We start from the raw sequence: 16,008 nt of genomic DNA, 5'->3' as shown, positions 1-16,008 counted from the left end.
CTAGGGACGGGCCGGGGGCCGGCGGTGCTGGCCCGGGGGTGCTCGGCTGGGGGCTGGCCCGGGGCCGGCACCCCAGGGCCCGAGCCGAGCCAGGCTGGAGGGGCCGGGGCCGGCCGCCGGAGGGGACCAGACTGGGCCGCGCCTCCTCCCTCCCCCCCCGCTTACCTGCTGCCTGCTTCAGGCTTCCCGCGAATCAAATGTTCGCGGGAAGCAGGGGAGGGGGCGGAGACTTTGGGGGAGGGGGCGGAGTTGGGGCGGGGGCGGGGCGGGGCTGGGGGCGGGGCCCCGTGGAGTGTCCTCTTTTTGGACACTCCAAATATGGTAACCCTACGTTTGGGGACGTTGGAGCTCAAAGAAGGCACAATCAAGATTGCAGGGTGGGATTGGTGTGTACCATAACCCTGTATTTAAGAGATTTAAGCACAGGTGCAATTTGACATTCTGGAAGGGTACAAGGCACTACAGGCCAACCTTAAATCTGAATTTACGAAGTTTTTAGCCAGTGAACTTCCCTTGTTTTTTGAATAAGTGGACAAAGTGCGGGGCTCATGGTTGCAGGGCACCTGTGGTGGGGGAGTACAAAGGCTTCCTGGGAACACCTCACTGCCACTCAACTACCAGTTCTGCTCTCCTCCTGGCCCCTTTGTAACCCCGGTAGGATTGGAGGGACTTGGAGGAAGGAAGAGGGGGGCAGTGAGGAGCATACATATCACCTGCAATCAGCAAAAGGGAGTGGAATGAAGCCCCAAACTTTGTACTCCGATTTGGGGGGCTAGGTTAGAATGAGGGGTCTACGCACAAAACTCTTCAACACAGGAGTATTGCAAAAGTGTTAAGATGCTCATTAATCTCAATGGGATGTTCTCAGATGAATGAGACCAGATGAAGATGAATACGGTCCGATACAATAGCTCTGAGAGGGGTTAACTGATGATTTCATCTCAATGAGCGTTCTCCTCCCCGATCTACCCTAGATTCTGTTGTGGAATACCAATTTTCAAGGCAACAACACTATGCAAGTGGGTTTTAAAGAAATTTGAATAATAAAGTGAACTCCTTATTGGGGGAGTTGAGGCAGAGCTTATCCGAGGAACCCTTTCCCCAAATGACTCCAAATTCACAGCCAGTAGTATATACCCTTGGCCTTAATATGGCACGGCAATATTATGATAGTTCAGTAGTACCACCATAGGTATGGTTGCACCAGGATTTCCTTTTTAACAGGGGTAAAAAAAAATCCTACAAACATTCTCTTTTGCGTTAGAATATCATTTAAAAATATTTATTGTAGTTTGTGCATTGCTTGATTTTTCTATAGTAGTTTATATTATTTGCGGTTTGTTCTGACTATTTTAAGAAGGGCCAAGCAACTGAATTTTTTTTAATGGCTTACATTTTCTTCAAATCCCTTTGTAATTTTTTCCCCCTGTGGTTATTTACCTTACTTACAGTAACTGCGGTTCTTCGAGATGTGGTCCAACATAATCCTCTCAGTGAATCTTTTGGCCAGCAGCTTCCATTGGCCTATGCTTACACCCTGTGTGTTCTTGCCCCCACTCCCAAGGGCATAAAAGGACAGAGCAGGGCCAACTGCCTTTTACTTCCTTTGCCAAAACAGAATCCAGGTGTTAAAGGATTCCGTACCAGCAGGGAAGGAGGGCGGGTCACAGAATACATATGGACAACACAACTCAAAAAGAACCACAGTTATGCAAGATATCTTTTTTCTTCTTCGAGTGCTTGTCCACACACACACACACACACACACACACACACACACACACACACACACACACAGTCTCCACTCCTGGTGACTTTCGAGCAGTAACCTGATGCTAAGAATTGAATGCTCAGAGTCTATTTGAATAGTGATTGTAACACAGCTCTGCCAAAATGGGCAGCTGCTCTATATGTCTTTACAGGGCAACAGTGTTTAGGGAATGCATGCATAGAACTCCAAGTGGCTGCTCCACGAATTTCAGAAATGAGGACACTTCTGAAAGAAGCGGCAAGAGCCCTTGTGGAGTGAGCTGTAACTTGACCAATAGACTCTAATCTAGCTAACTGGTAACATTTTATAAAATCTGATATCCATTTAGATAATTTTTGGATTATACAGCCTGTCCTGTAATCCCTTCTGCAAAGGCAATAAACAATTTAGATGAGATCCTGAAGGCTTTAGTTCTAGATAAATAGAGAGTGCTCTTAACACATTCAGAGAGTGTAGCTTCACTTTACTGTCACTAGAGTGAAAGAAAAACATGTAAGCGAACAGTTTTGGAGGTCTCAGAGAAACTTTGTCCTTGTGAAAAACAGTGGGCCTGCCATGAATGCTTAAAATTCTCCTGTGAGCCAATGTAATCACTACTAAGAATTCAAAAGCCAACCCCTCTCTATCCAGTCTCAGCCCCAAAATCAACCCAGCTAAAACCACATTAAGGTCCCAGGAGGAAGGAGATTCACATATATTGGAGAGAACACATGCATTAAGCCCTCGAGGACCCTAGTCACTTTAAGGTGTGATGATCTAGCGTAATCCTGTATTGGCGGATGCTGAGCTTTCATATTTGCTAGGTGAACTCTTACAGAGCTAACAGAGTCCTAATCTCTTTAATGAGAGGAGATAATCCAAAATTGTAGGAATATCAGAGACTGTGAGGGAGAGGTGATGCTGCTCTGCTCAAATAGTGATTTTTTCCCCCACCTGGCAATGTAAACCAATCTATTGTAAATCAAAATGGATCAAGATTTCTCCATGTTGGTTAACCAGCCAGCATCCAGGCTGAGTTGGTGTGGACAAAGGATGAAGAAGTTACTCACCTTGTGCACTAACAATGGTTCTTTGAGATGTGTGTCCCTAAGCGTGCTTCACTGTAGGTGTGCTTGCATGCCTGCGCTGATGATCAGAGAACTTCAGTAGCAGTGTCCATTAGGCCCACACACACGCTGTCTCCCCTCACGCCCTACCACAAGGCTACTCAGCACACATGGGCTAACCCCCCTCAGTTCCTTCTCAACCGTTCCTGGCTAGAAACAGAGCTATTCACAGTCCATGAGGACCATTACTTTCAATTTGCATCTCTATAGTTAGTCTCCTGGTTCTTAGTTGTAGTTCTAATTTTTCCCTTTTTCTTATCTTTTCTCCCTAAAAATAAAAAATAAAAAAAGACTTTTTCCCCCACTCCTTTTTTCCTTCTCTTCCCCCACGGGGATGTGCCCAGGTCACCGGGCTTCAAGAAGTGCCTCTCTTGCAAAGAAACGATCCCTGTCACAGACAAGCACTCCCAGTGCATTCACTGCTTTGGGAAAGGACACATTCAACAAAAGCGTGGTCTCTGCCACCAACTCAGGCCCCGGTCTCATAAGGACAGATTGCTCAGACAGATGATTATCTTCATGGAACTGGCTCTCCGGACCCACACCACGAGTTACCTAGCAGATGTGAGACTTCCCCTCAGGCCTCAACATCTAAATGCTGTGGGTTGAATAAACAAGCCATTGACTCCTCTCACAAATAGTTGAAAAAGAGAGTGGAAAGTCCTTACAGTGAACCCTGAGATAGCCGCAAATGCTCTCTGGCACACTCGGTGCCGACGGCACCAAGACCTTCTCAGACCAGTACCCATGGCTCATGAAAGTCCTCAGTGGCAGGCACCATTGACAAGCCCATGGTCCCGATGGGCACAAGCACTGAGTCAATGGCACCAAGGGACAAGGACATGAGTAAGCACTCCTCTAAAAAGACGTTGCTGGTACGTGATCCTACATTGATACTGTCATCAACACCTCATTAGGCACCAAAGCGACCAGTATGGACAAGATCTCCATCCCTCCCGGTACCGCCAATGGCACCAAGTCAGTCGGTAATACTGGAATTCTAACACTCTAGGGACCTCTGTGTATCAGATGTACTGGAGCCTCCTCAGTGCCAAGACCTTCACGAGTTTTCGCCTGGCTCAGAAGTCTTCTGGACTGCCCCCTCATGTTCCTCCGCTCTCTAGTGAGGGCTCAGATTGCGAACCTGAGGAGGTGGCATCACAGTACTCATTTCCGGCTCTTTACAGTGCCCAATATCAACAGTAGTAATACTGGGAATCTTGGGCTGTATATTGCCACCATGCCTCTTGAGCTTCTAGTCCAACCCTCAAGGCACACCTCTTCAGCCGTGGCTTCCAGAGCTTTGGAACCTCTGGAAGAAATCATGGAGGAACACGAGAGCACTGTAGAGGAAGAAGTGACCCCAAGGACATATCCTCCTCCCCAGATAAGGCTGTCTACTTCCCCTGCCATCTCTGGTGGATGACTTTTGCCTCTTCCAGGACATGGCAAAGAGAGTGACGGACACTCTCCAAATATCACTAGAGGAAGTTGAGCACACCCACCATCATCTCCTTGACATACTCCACTCATCCTCTTCTTCAAAGATCGCTCTACTATTAACAAGGCCATTCTAGACCTGGCAAGAATCATTTGGCAGACCTCAGCGTTGTTGGCAGCTACTTGCAAGTGGGCAGACAATAAATATTATGGCCCAGCGCGGGAGACTGAGTTCCTCTTCTTCCACCCTCCACCCAATTCCATCGTGGTTAATTCCCACAGCCATCAACACCAGATGAGGTCCTCTGCCTATGATAGGGACTGGAAGAATTTGGAAGCATATTCCTTGCTTCTTTTTCTTTTGGCATGAACTTGAAGCTTTGCTGGTTCATACGCTCCTGGGCAGCAGTGACCACAAGTGATCCAGGTGTGGGGTGAGCATAAAAATATTCAGATCTCAAAGAGGGAACTTATTACCTCCTATCAGCTTTCGTTGACACTGGCAGTATGGTGGGTGATATCTGTCACAAAATGTGTGCCTGTTCTAACAGACCGTCATTAACGCATTGCCAGTCTTTCCAATAATGAAGTATGCAGGATATTTAGACGTGTGCGATTTTTCATGTACAACCTGTACCCGCATCTCTAATGTTTCAGCCATTCTTCTGAGGAGATTCTGAAAAGTTTTGTAGTTATCTGGATGTGATGGCGTCGAAACTACAGCCTCATCAGTTGATGAACAAATGGCAGCAAGAGTGACATCAGTAGCATGATCTTACTCCTAAGAGGCCTTTAGTTGTCAAGAGATGCTTAGGCAGCTGCTAGGGTTGAACTCCCATAGACTCTACAGGGGAGGGCAATTTGTCTCTGGAATGGATAGAGGAAGGCTTTCTAACATCTGGAGAGACCCCAGGAGCCCAGTAAAGGCAGGGGTGAGGTCCATAGGCGAACTGTGTATGGAGCCGAAAAGGGGATTGGGGAATACCAGATAGAACATCCCTCTCCCTATAATTCCTGTGTTTATGTTGATACACATGTACACTAAATTCTCTGACTGAGGTATAGTAGACTCAGGAGTCATTAGGAGAAGCCTCCATACTCTGGTCTGAGGCTGATAAGGAAAAGGAATACTCCTCTAATGGTGGAGCAGGAGTCAATGTAATTTCTTTGGGGACAACCCTTACAGACACCATATGTGGACTCTGTGCCAAGCTTCTAGTGCAGCTTGGGAAGCAGAAATTGCTGTAGCATGTATCAAAGAGGCAGGATCCCAGGAACTGGTAGCAGAGCCAGTGCTTACCAAGGAACTCTTGGAAGAAGACTGCTCAGATTTGGATGGATCTTGTTTACCCAGATCAGAGGCTGGTCTGAGATTTATCCAAGAGAAAAAAGATTTCAGTGAGCTTCTCTTGTTTTCTGAGTTTGTTATGAAAATGAACAACCAACAGAACATTTGCTCATGATGTGCTGCTCATTGAATATAAAAATAAACATTTTAAGTGGCCACAATTAAGCGGTATAGCTGTCTTGCTTACAATACTTAGCAATACTTAAAACTGCTTGGAGATGTTTGTTCAGCCGCGAAGATTGAAGACCCAGTGCCAGATAACAGAAAAAAGTGTTTAAAAGCATTACCTGAAAAGAAACCTAACAACAAACACTTTACTAACAAAACTATACTACGACTATTCTAAAAGTAACTATCTACACAAATTTAAAAATTAACTATGCAAGTGTGCAAAAGTAAAACATATTGCTTGCAAGTCTGTGTCTCACCCATGGGCAATAAGAAGGAACTCAAAGACAGTTGGTCCCACTCTGCCATTTTATGCTCTCCGGAGGGAGGCTTGAGGGCACTTACAATACGGGCCTGGGCTAACGGATACTGCTGGCCAAAAGATTCCAATCTCAAGAGCACTGGGAACGTGGGCACCAGGAGTGGAACACATACCGAAAAGCACTTGAAGAACTCACTTAGAAGGGTGAAACTAATAGGTGTGGACCCTTGGTGTGTGTAGCTTAAATTATTGTAGAAACTTGAAATGTGTTTTCCATGTTTATTTTTCATGATTAATATAAGTTACTATTTTGACTAATGGCAGTATCCTACTGCTGTGTTACAATGTCAACCTTACACCAGTCCTTAGAACAGAGCTCTCTATCCTGGGTGCATATCTTGATCCTCAGCAATCCCTTTGATCACACTGACACTGCTGAGAGTATTAGCCCCATTGGTCAGGAATGGGATGAGAAGCATGCATCACGATCACATTAACCGAATGCTGCTGCTTACTAGAGTCTTTCATCTTCCCTCTAATTAATTAATTCAATTTTCCTTGGCAATGCTTCTAACGTAAATCTGATTAAGCATGTGGATTTCAGAACATGGCTCTTAAACCAGAAACTGTATCCTCAGGGCACAACTTCCAGAAGAAGACCATGCAGAGTACAGGCTGAAAGCAACTAATGATTAAAGGTCTAGAAAACATGACCTATGAGGAAAGATTGAAAAAAAAACCCTGGGTTTGTTTAGTCTGGAGAAGTGAAGACTGGGAGGGGGTGGGGAGGGGGAGAGACATGGTAACAGTTTTCAAGTACATAAAAGGTTGTTACAAGGAGGGAGAAAAAATATTCTCGTTAACCTCTGAGGATAGGACAAGAAGCAATTAACTTAAATTGCAGCACGGGAGGTTTAGGTTGGACATTAGGAAAAACTTCCTAACTGTCAGGGCAGCTAAGCACTGGAACAAATTGCCTAAAGAGTCTGTGGAATCTCCATCATTGAAGATTTTTAAGAACAGGTTAGACAAACACCGGTCAGGAATGGTCTAGTTATTACTTAGTGCTGCCTTGGATGCAGGAGACTGGACTAGAAGACCTCTTGAGGTCCCTTCCAGTCCTACATTGCTATGACTCTTTGCACAAAATATACATTCTTTGAAATCTACTTAGGGCAGAGCTCAAACTCACCGCACATGGGTACTTCTCAGGTTCACTGGCTACAGCATGTTAGTTTTTTGGTTTGGTGGAATATTTGGGGTGTCCCTTAGTCAAAATATGAGGTCATTTGAACACTAACCCTGCCCCCAGGCCTCCTCAAGACACAGCAACTTTCAACAAATAAACATGTGGATTTTAGTGCACTTAGAAAAACCAGTAAGCTAGTCTCAACTAGAGGTGGGTGACTTTATTTGGCAAATAGTAAATTTCCCAAGAAAATGCATTTTGAGGGGCACTGAAACTATGAAAATTTGGGTCAAATTCAGCAAATAGTTTTAGCTGGAAAAAAAACCCCAACATGAAAATTTCAAAAATGTCATTTCATATCAACATTTTGTTTCAAAATATCATTTCAAATTGATATTAAAATATTTCATTTTACCTGAATAAAAAAAAATTCAGTTTTTTGTTTTATCAAGAAAAAACTAATAAATTCAAGTTTCAGTCTGAAACTTTTTTTTTCCCCTTCTGATTTTTCAGTTCAGCCACTGAATCAAAAAATAATTATTCATCAACTCTAGTCTCATCTTTAACTAGTGGTGCTACTGTCTCACTATAACAAAACGATTCAAGTGATTAAGGATTATATAGCCGTGCCTATCAATACTTGTTAGATTTAAATGTTGTAATTCAGTAGCTTAAATTTCAAGACTCATCAATATGGCATCAATAATTATTATGGTTTAGAACAGAAAAACAAAAATCAAAGGAACATCAAGAATCCATTTTGATTATATTTCCTGCTTTGGCAATCTATGCCATATCTCCACCTGCTGACAAAAAATTGCAACACAATGCACACAACAGCTATCTTGAAAACACACTGCACAAAACAGCACTTCTTATAAGGCAGCCATCGTTAACTGATAAAAATAAACTGTTTCACCAATTACTATGTATACTGGAAAATACTAATTTATGAAGAATTTGCAACTGCAATGACTTCATAAAAAAGAAAGAAAATCTGAATCTATGGGGTTAGAATTCTTTGATATCAAAATAACGCAAACTCTTATAATTTATTCTCAAGTTCTGTAATTTATAGTTATTTATAATTCATATACTACATTTCACATGGTTTCACTAAACATTCAAAAACTGCTTTTAAAAAAGCTCAGTAAAAATGAGGTCACTTAGGGATAGACTACTTACTCCAAAAGCAAAACTGGGATAAGGTTAATATTAATCTTCAAATGCTTATAAAGCAGCAAGACTGTAAGTGAAACATTACAGACACATCAACTGATACACAAATGTATAACAAAGGGTGAAATAAAGTATCACATTGCTTGAATACAGTTCCACTTGCAATCAGTACTATGCAATTAGTATATATATTTAGGCAGCTGCTACTTAAATATTAAAAAATGCTTTGTAATTCTGCTGTATTAGAGGCTTGCTGAACAAACTTATTCTGTAGGGTTTAGCATGTCCTTTTTCTTCCTTTTTAATATACTTGAACTTCTATACTGTTGCTTACACAAATTATGTATTTTATAGCATATATCAAAATAAAATTTTCAAGTACGTACATGGATAGATTCCGTAGTTTTAAAAAGGTGCTTTGTGTTCCACTAGTTTCTCACGTGGTGTCTCTCCTTCCTTCATAAGGATCATAATACCCTCTCCTAGCACTAAGGATTCCCTCCAACTATTTTCTTCATTTTTCTCCCCTCTTTTAAAGCATTGTGGGAACACTCCCTTAGAGGCAATCAGTTTTGCTCTTTGAGTTAATATGGAGGAAATCAGATCAACAGAGAACAGCATGGATACCTCCTCTCATGGGTGTAAAATGGTTTCTGCTTCCACTATGTTCATAGCCCTTGTCAACCCAAGAACTAAAGACCAAGATTTGATGCCCAACACCAGTTCTCATATGGCATCCCAATATTCTTCCACTAGATTACATCTGGCATAGTTGGCCAATATGTCTTCACATGAGAATGTATCAACTGAGAATTCACATTCCATACACAGACGACACTAATAGGTACCCAATGTTTGTGTGTGTATATGCTCAGATGTATATGTATAGAACACATATATGCATGTGCATTTATTCATGTGCATATGGAACATTTGTGTGTGTGTGTCCACACACACGCATGCTCCATGGGAGCAACACTGTGTGACAAGGTGTACAGTTATATCAAAACTTCCCTATATGCTTGGTGCCCAAAGACAAAAGCCAAGAGTTTCTAAATATCTGAAGATTATTCCTGTATTGTAATACTCCTGGGGGAATTCTGCAACAAAAAATTAAAAATTCTGCGCACAATATTTTCAATTCTGCATATTTTATTTTTCAAAACACCACAATATAATCACATCAGATTCAATTATTTTTGATCATTTATTTCAAATACCTGTCAGCAAGTATGTCTGTACTGTTACAGACAACAAAAAAGATTCAGGATTATTAATATAGAACTCTGAGTAATAATTCATTTAAAGTACATTACAGAAATATATTTCTTGCACCCCTCAGAAGCAGTGCAAAGGCTTGGGGGGAGTCGGGGTGACAGCGGACTTGAGGGAGAGGGAAGTAATTGCTGGGAAGGAGCGTGGGTGTGAACTTGGAAGGTTGTTGGGTATGGGTGGGAAAAGTATGGAATAGGTTTTTTGCAGGGGGTGGGGAGGAATTGTTAGGGAGCTTCCCCCATGCAGACCCTGGCTGACCTCTAGTCTCTCCCATTCAGTCAGGCACATCTGCCCCTGTCCCCCATGTGTCCTTGAACTTCCTGTCCACGTGTCCCTCCACTCCCACTCAGACATCCCTTCTCCCCATCCCCACGTGGCTCTGCACCTCCTCCCGTCCCCAGGTGTCCCTGCACCCCTTCTCCTTGTCCTCCATCTCCATGTGTCTCTGTGCCTTCACTCAGCCACCCCCTGTCCCTATGTGGCCCTGCACCCCCTCCACCATTCCCATGTGTCTCTGTGCTCCCACTTAGACACCCTCATCTCCCTAGCTGGCCTTGCACCTCCCTCCCCTCTGTGGCCCTATGCCTCCACTCCCATTCAGCTCCTGCCCCAGTCTGTCCTCCCTCACTAGCCCTTATGAGCCCCTGTCTGATCCCCTAGCAGCACCACGCTGTCTGTCTCCCCATAGCCCCTGTCTCCTGACATCGCCGGACAGGCATTGTGAAGAAGGCAGGTTCTGTCTTCCCCAGCTGGCTGGGAGCTGCCCTTTGTTCTATCTCCACAGAGCCCTCTGGTGGGCAAAAGGCAGAACTGCAGCAACTTTCCAGTGAAGTTACAGTATTTTCTGATGGGACTGGTGGGGGAGGCTGCTCCGTTCTAGTGCCATAGAGCCCTCTGGTGAGCAAAAGGTGTAATTGCAGCAACTTTCCAGCAGAAGCTTTTTTCTGCACAAAAAAATTAAAATTATGTATGGCTCATTAATTATGCGTGCACGCAGTGCAACAGAATTCCCCCAGGAGTAATTATAACCTCACTTTCTTATGGTGTTTGTTTCTTTATTGTAGAGCCTTACTTGAATAATTGTACAAGAACAGATGATTACGTATTTCCTTGATTTCCTTTAGAAAGGATGTCAAGTAGAATATGTATTCTTAAATACTTTTTGGAAAATAATTTAACCACCACATCAAACATAAGAAAAGGATAAAAAACTTTAATCGGTCCTTGTAGTACAAGATAAAGTTATAATTCCATTTTTTGTAGCTATATTAACATTCCACTAGTTTCAGATTTTTGGATTTTGAGGCCACTGGAAAGTGTGATATAGTAGATAAAGCACCAGGCTAAGACACAGAGACATGAGTTCTAGTTCCAGTTCTAGTTCTGCCCCTGGCCTGCTGGGTGTCCTTGGACAAGCCTTTACTTCACCTCTGTCTCAGTTTCCCGATATGTTAAAAGGAGATAACTGTACCCACCTTCCTTGTAAAGTACATTGAGATCTACAGATGAAAAGTGCTGTAAGAGCTAGATATTATTAATATTATTAGGAACTTTGATATTTTTATGGCCTCACTATAAGCAACTGAATGTGTATCATTCCTTAGAGGTTTTTTAAAATTTTAATTAAATGGAAATATATTTTCTGTCTTGGACACCTTAACTAGTTATGTATGTATAAGTGTAAATTGGGGTTTGAAACATAATACAAATATTAAATTTATCTCCTTACCTTTTACTACCTCAGCCACATTACAGGTAGGATCAATACTTCCAATATGCTTGGGATGAGCAGGATTAGTATCTCCACCAAAAAGAAGTGCTAAGAGGAAAAAAAGTTGACAGTTAAGTGAATGGCTATTACATTTAAAACAACATAAAAAAGTTAAATCAGATAATGTGTTGAAAAGATTCGGTGTCACTCTGCAAAAAGATACTTCACCATAATGTCAGTCCCTGATCAAGACTATTGCCCTCTCTCTAGGGAAAACTTTGTTTAAAAATTATAGCTTGCAATATCTGATATAATATGAGAAATGAATGCACTGGAGTCCATTTATGTCTATCCAGAAGGAAGAGAAAAAGTCTCATAGTTCTCAGGATAGACTAGAGTCAGTACAGATACAAATGAATTCATATAATTATCTCAGTGCACAGCTATTACAATAATGAGGATGTTACAATAAGAAGGTCCCAGTAGGTAGGAACTGTAAGTATAAAAGGTTTCTAATACTTAGCATCCATTCGTCAACAATAAATTAAATAGAATTCTGTAGGGGTCAAGGCCAAATTACATGAAGCCTCTGTTTTCAAAACTTGTCCTAGCCATCTCTCTTTCAACACTTAAGAGAGCAATCTGCCCTTAACTAATCAAGGCCGGATCACTAGAGTTTGTCTACACAAAGAAATTCCACCAGTTTGATTAAAGGTGTAATATTAAACTGGTTTAGTTAAACTGCTGCAACTTTGTACAAAGTAATTATATAAGCCAGGTTTAAATTGGTATGAGTGTCCAGACTCAACGTTGCACCAGCTAACTAAACCAGTTAACATCACAGTTAGTTAAACGGGTGCAACTGTTGTGTTTAGACTAGACCTACAAACTCTGATAGGATGAAACCTTTATTTATTATTAACATTTATTTTCTAAGAGGGGCCTTTTTATTTATCTAGCTTTGTTGTCTTTGTTTCTATGTCTGGCCAGATTTATTGCTAAGTGGATATACTATTCTAATCTTTTTAGCCTTGTTATACTAATGCAGTTAACACCTTTCACTGGTCATATTATAAATAAGAGTTACTGGATACATATGTAATTGTTAGTAATACACCCTGGATTTAACGTTTTTCCTACCATATAACCCTACCATATGTAGTGTGCCCATGTTTCTAAGATGTCACAAACAGAAAAATATTGGACAGGGAATGAAACCCTAGAGCCCATGATGCAAATATACACTTCAAGAGATCACAAGATTGACCTTAACTTTGAAATGCAACAAATATTGGTTACTGGGAGCTATGTAAGTAATTCCTTTCACACTACAAGATGAATACCAACAATGGATACTTAAACAATACAAACCTGAGAATCTAATTTGAGGGAAAAGTATGAAAATCAGAACTACTGTGTTGATTAATAAAGGGAAGAATAACAATTGAAATCTCAGGTGAGAAATAGTGTTTTTAGAAAAGAAAAAAAAGAGGTTGGTGAATTAACAACAGGAGACAGCATAATTTGCTGGAAACTATTTAGCTCTTAAAATATGCACAGTGAACAAACACTACTCATAAACACAACAAAATTAAAAAGGTGGAAGACTTTTTTGTCTGATGATGAAACGTGTCAAATCTACAGAGCGGACTGGTAGGCAGAGAAGATGTAGTTATTTTACTAGTACCTAAAAATACCTTATACATCGCCTTGCACACTGTATCTGCTAACAGGGTGGAAAAAAAAATGTAGTCACATTGACAAAATAGAACTATTGAGCTTCACTGCAAGCCTATCACTTTGGAATACAGGGCTGTTATTCTGCTTAGTGGTTCAAATTAATTTCTAGACACCTCAAAAATACTGCACTACTTAAATAACCAACTGTCACAATATATCATCTACCATCTTCACCTCAGAATATTAAAATTAGTCATTGGTGCGAGGAATGCCAAATCAATGCTGTCATTTTAGGTTTATAAGCAACAACCAAGTATTCCTCCAAGTTGAAAAACAAAGCAATTACTTACTGTGCTGGTTAATAAGCATGCGGAAAGAGATGCGGTTGGTGTAGAACCTATCTAGAAAATACTGGATGTTACTGCTAACAAACGGATCAAAGCCATACTTTTCCTTGTACTCAATCACCCCTTGAGCCATGGTAGGAACCACATCATTGTGTCTGTTCCTTACTTTAATTAAAACTTCTAAAAAGCTGAAAGAAACACAAAATTAGAAACAGAATGTTAGAGTAACAGGAATCTCTGCATCTCACACCGCTGTTTTCAAATATTCATTTGCATATAAGAGTTTCTTATTGTTTATCCCCCAGAGTCTCCAAAAGTTTATCAAAGGAACAGAAGTCCACCTACATTACTATCTACCACACGTTATGCTAAAGGGAAATATATTAGGGTGCAACAGTATGTTCAAACTACTGTAAACATTCAAGGCCTCTTGATAACTCTAGTTATGTCCCATAACAATTTATTTAAAATTGTGTTTTCTCCAGACCTTTCTTCTCTGACAATCCAGAACAGATGTCACTACTTCTGCTTGGTTCGCAAATTCTGCAGGAGACAGTGGACTGGTGGGGAGATGACTTAGAAGAGACCAGTTGGCTGTTTATCAGAATTACCAGAAAGGTGTCCCCCCAGTTTGTTTTTAGAGTAGATACCAGATGGAAGGAATTTATGAGGATGGTTATGTTTAAGTAACAAGTAGTATTGCCATGTGCACAGACACAATTCTGTTCAGTTTCTTTTTATGCCTCTAGAGGGCAGAAAACACACAATGGCGCTTTCTCCTTTTTCCTGTAGTATCTTCCCCTTTGAGATCAAGAAGTTTTAGGAGCTTACTTTCAGTTATTCTTTTTAATGGTATTGATGCAAGACAACAGTAGGCATATATTCTAAAATAGATGGAAAATGTTACTTTCTTGTCAAAGCAGACCAGAGCCTGTGATATTTAAAGAATTACCCTTTCCTTTTACATACAATTCTTTTGAGGTACAAAATATTGAAAAGAACCATTCACATTTTAAAGAAGGATGACTTAATATCTTTTTATTAATCTTAAAACATGAAAAGTTAGCAATCTTCACCTCTGCCACATCACTGACATTAATGACGATCATATACTACATTGACAATAATGCTTTTTCCCTTCCTTCAGGATCAAATAGAAACAAATGCAACATACTTTTCAAAAGGAAGCAAAGATGGTGACGCTTTTATTAAGTTGTAGCTGTGTCTGCAAAACTCGGGAGTCTTTTTATATGCTAACTCTGACGCAAATTCTCAATGGCTTTATAATGATCACAGAAGAAAAGTATTTGACAAACTGGGTGAATAATTCATTAAACTAAGGACCACCTCTGGAAGCAAATAATAATACATTAGATTGTATGAAGTTATAGAAAATGGAAGACTGATTAGTCACTAGTATTTACGTCTTCTAAGGTCTTGTTTACACTACAGAGTTTTGTCAACACAAGTTATGCTGACGATCAAAAACCACTATAATCACATTGCTTGTGCATGTTCACATAACACCCTTTCTGATGGCAAAGCATGTCCACGGTTGGTGCTCTAGCATCAACAGTGAGAGCAATGCACTGTGGGTAGCTATCCCACTGTGCTACTCGCCATTTTCTGCAGCTAGCAATTGTGGGAAGGCGGAGTTGATTGCAATGCATCATGGGTGCAGACAATGTCCTATGATGCAGTTTTTTCCATCCCATCATTCCATAGGCTTCTGACTGCATTCTGCGGCATTTCCAACGGCCCGCTTACTGTGCGCCTGCCATCTCAGTCTGAAAGGATGGATCCTGCACTGCTGTCTACTGTTGTGGTCACTGTTATGAACACACTGCACATGGTCATGCAGTATATCACAAGCTGAACAGGAATCAGAGGTGTGCCATGGACCTTCTGTGTGCCATGGAAACAAGATTACTTTTGGCATTCACAGAGCAGCTGCAAATGGTGGACCATTGCTTTTGAGCTTTGGAAACAAGCACTGAATGGTGGGATCGCATTGTGATGCAGGTCTGGGATGATGAGCAGTGGCTGCAGAACTTTCTGATGCGGAAAGCCACATTCCAGGGACTGGGTGAAGAGCTCGCCCCAGCATTGCAGGGCAAGGACACCAAAATGGGAGATGCCGTCTCAATGGAGAAGCACGTGGCAATCGCTACGTGGAAGCTGGCAACTCCAGACTGCTACCGGTCGGTCATGGTTTGGAGTTGAGAAATCGACCGTTGGGGCTGCATTAACACAAGTGTACAGGGCTATTAATCACATTCTGCTATGAAGGACTGTTACTCTTAGAAATGTGCGTAAAATAGTGGATGGCTTTGCGTCAATGGGATTCCCTAGCTGAGGAGGGGCGATAGATAGCACACACATCCCAATTTTGGCTCCGGACCATCCTGCGATGGAGTACTTCTCTACAGTACTGTAGGCGTTTGTGGATTACCATGGGTGTTTCACTGACATCAATGTGGGGTGCACGCATCTTCAGGAACACTGGCCTGTACAGAAAGCTGCAAGCGGGGA

General features: G+C 41.7%; 1 protein-coding gene across 1 annotated transcript in view; it reads right to left on the bottom strand.

Moving 5' to 3' along the window:
* LOC112118061 (pyruvate dehydrogenase (acetyl-transferring) kinase isozyme 3, mitochondrial) overlaps positions 1-16,008 on the bottom strand; it is an 88,382-nt gene that overhangs the window by 19,167 nt on the left and 53,207 nt on the right. The window contains exons 4-5 of the mRNA XM_026649896.2: positions 13,480-13,664; positions 11,468-11,557 (exon numbers count right to left, since the gene is read on the bottom strand). Coding sequence (XP_026505681.1) covers positions 11,468-11,557; positions 13,480-13,664 — 275 coding nt within the window. The remainder of the gene's footprint in view (positions 1-11,467; positions 11,558-13,479; positions 13,665-16,008) is intronic.

The sequence above is a fragment of the Terrapene carolina genome, unplaced genomic scaffold (genome assembly GCF_002925995.2).
Source record: "Terrapene carolina triunguis isolate 2854851 unplaced genomic scaffold, T_m_triunguis-2.0 Scaffold23, whole genome shotgun sequence".
NCBI classification, from domain to species: domain Eukaryota; kingdom Metazoa; phylum Chordata; order Testudines; family Emydidae; genus Terrapene; species Terrapene triunguis.
Note: the sequence above shows the minus strand (reverse complement) of the source record. Positions and strands in the feature narration are given on the sequence as shown.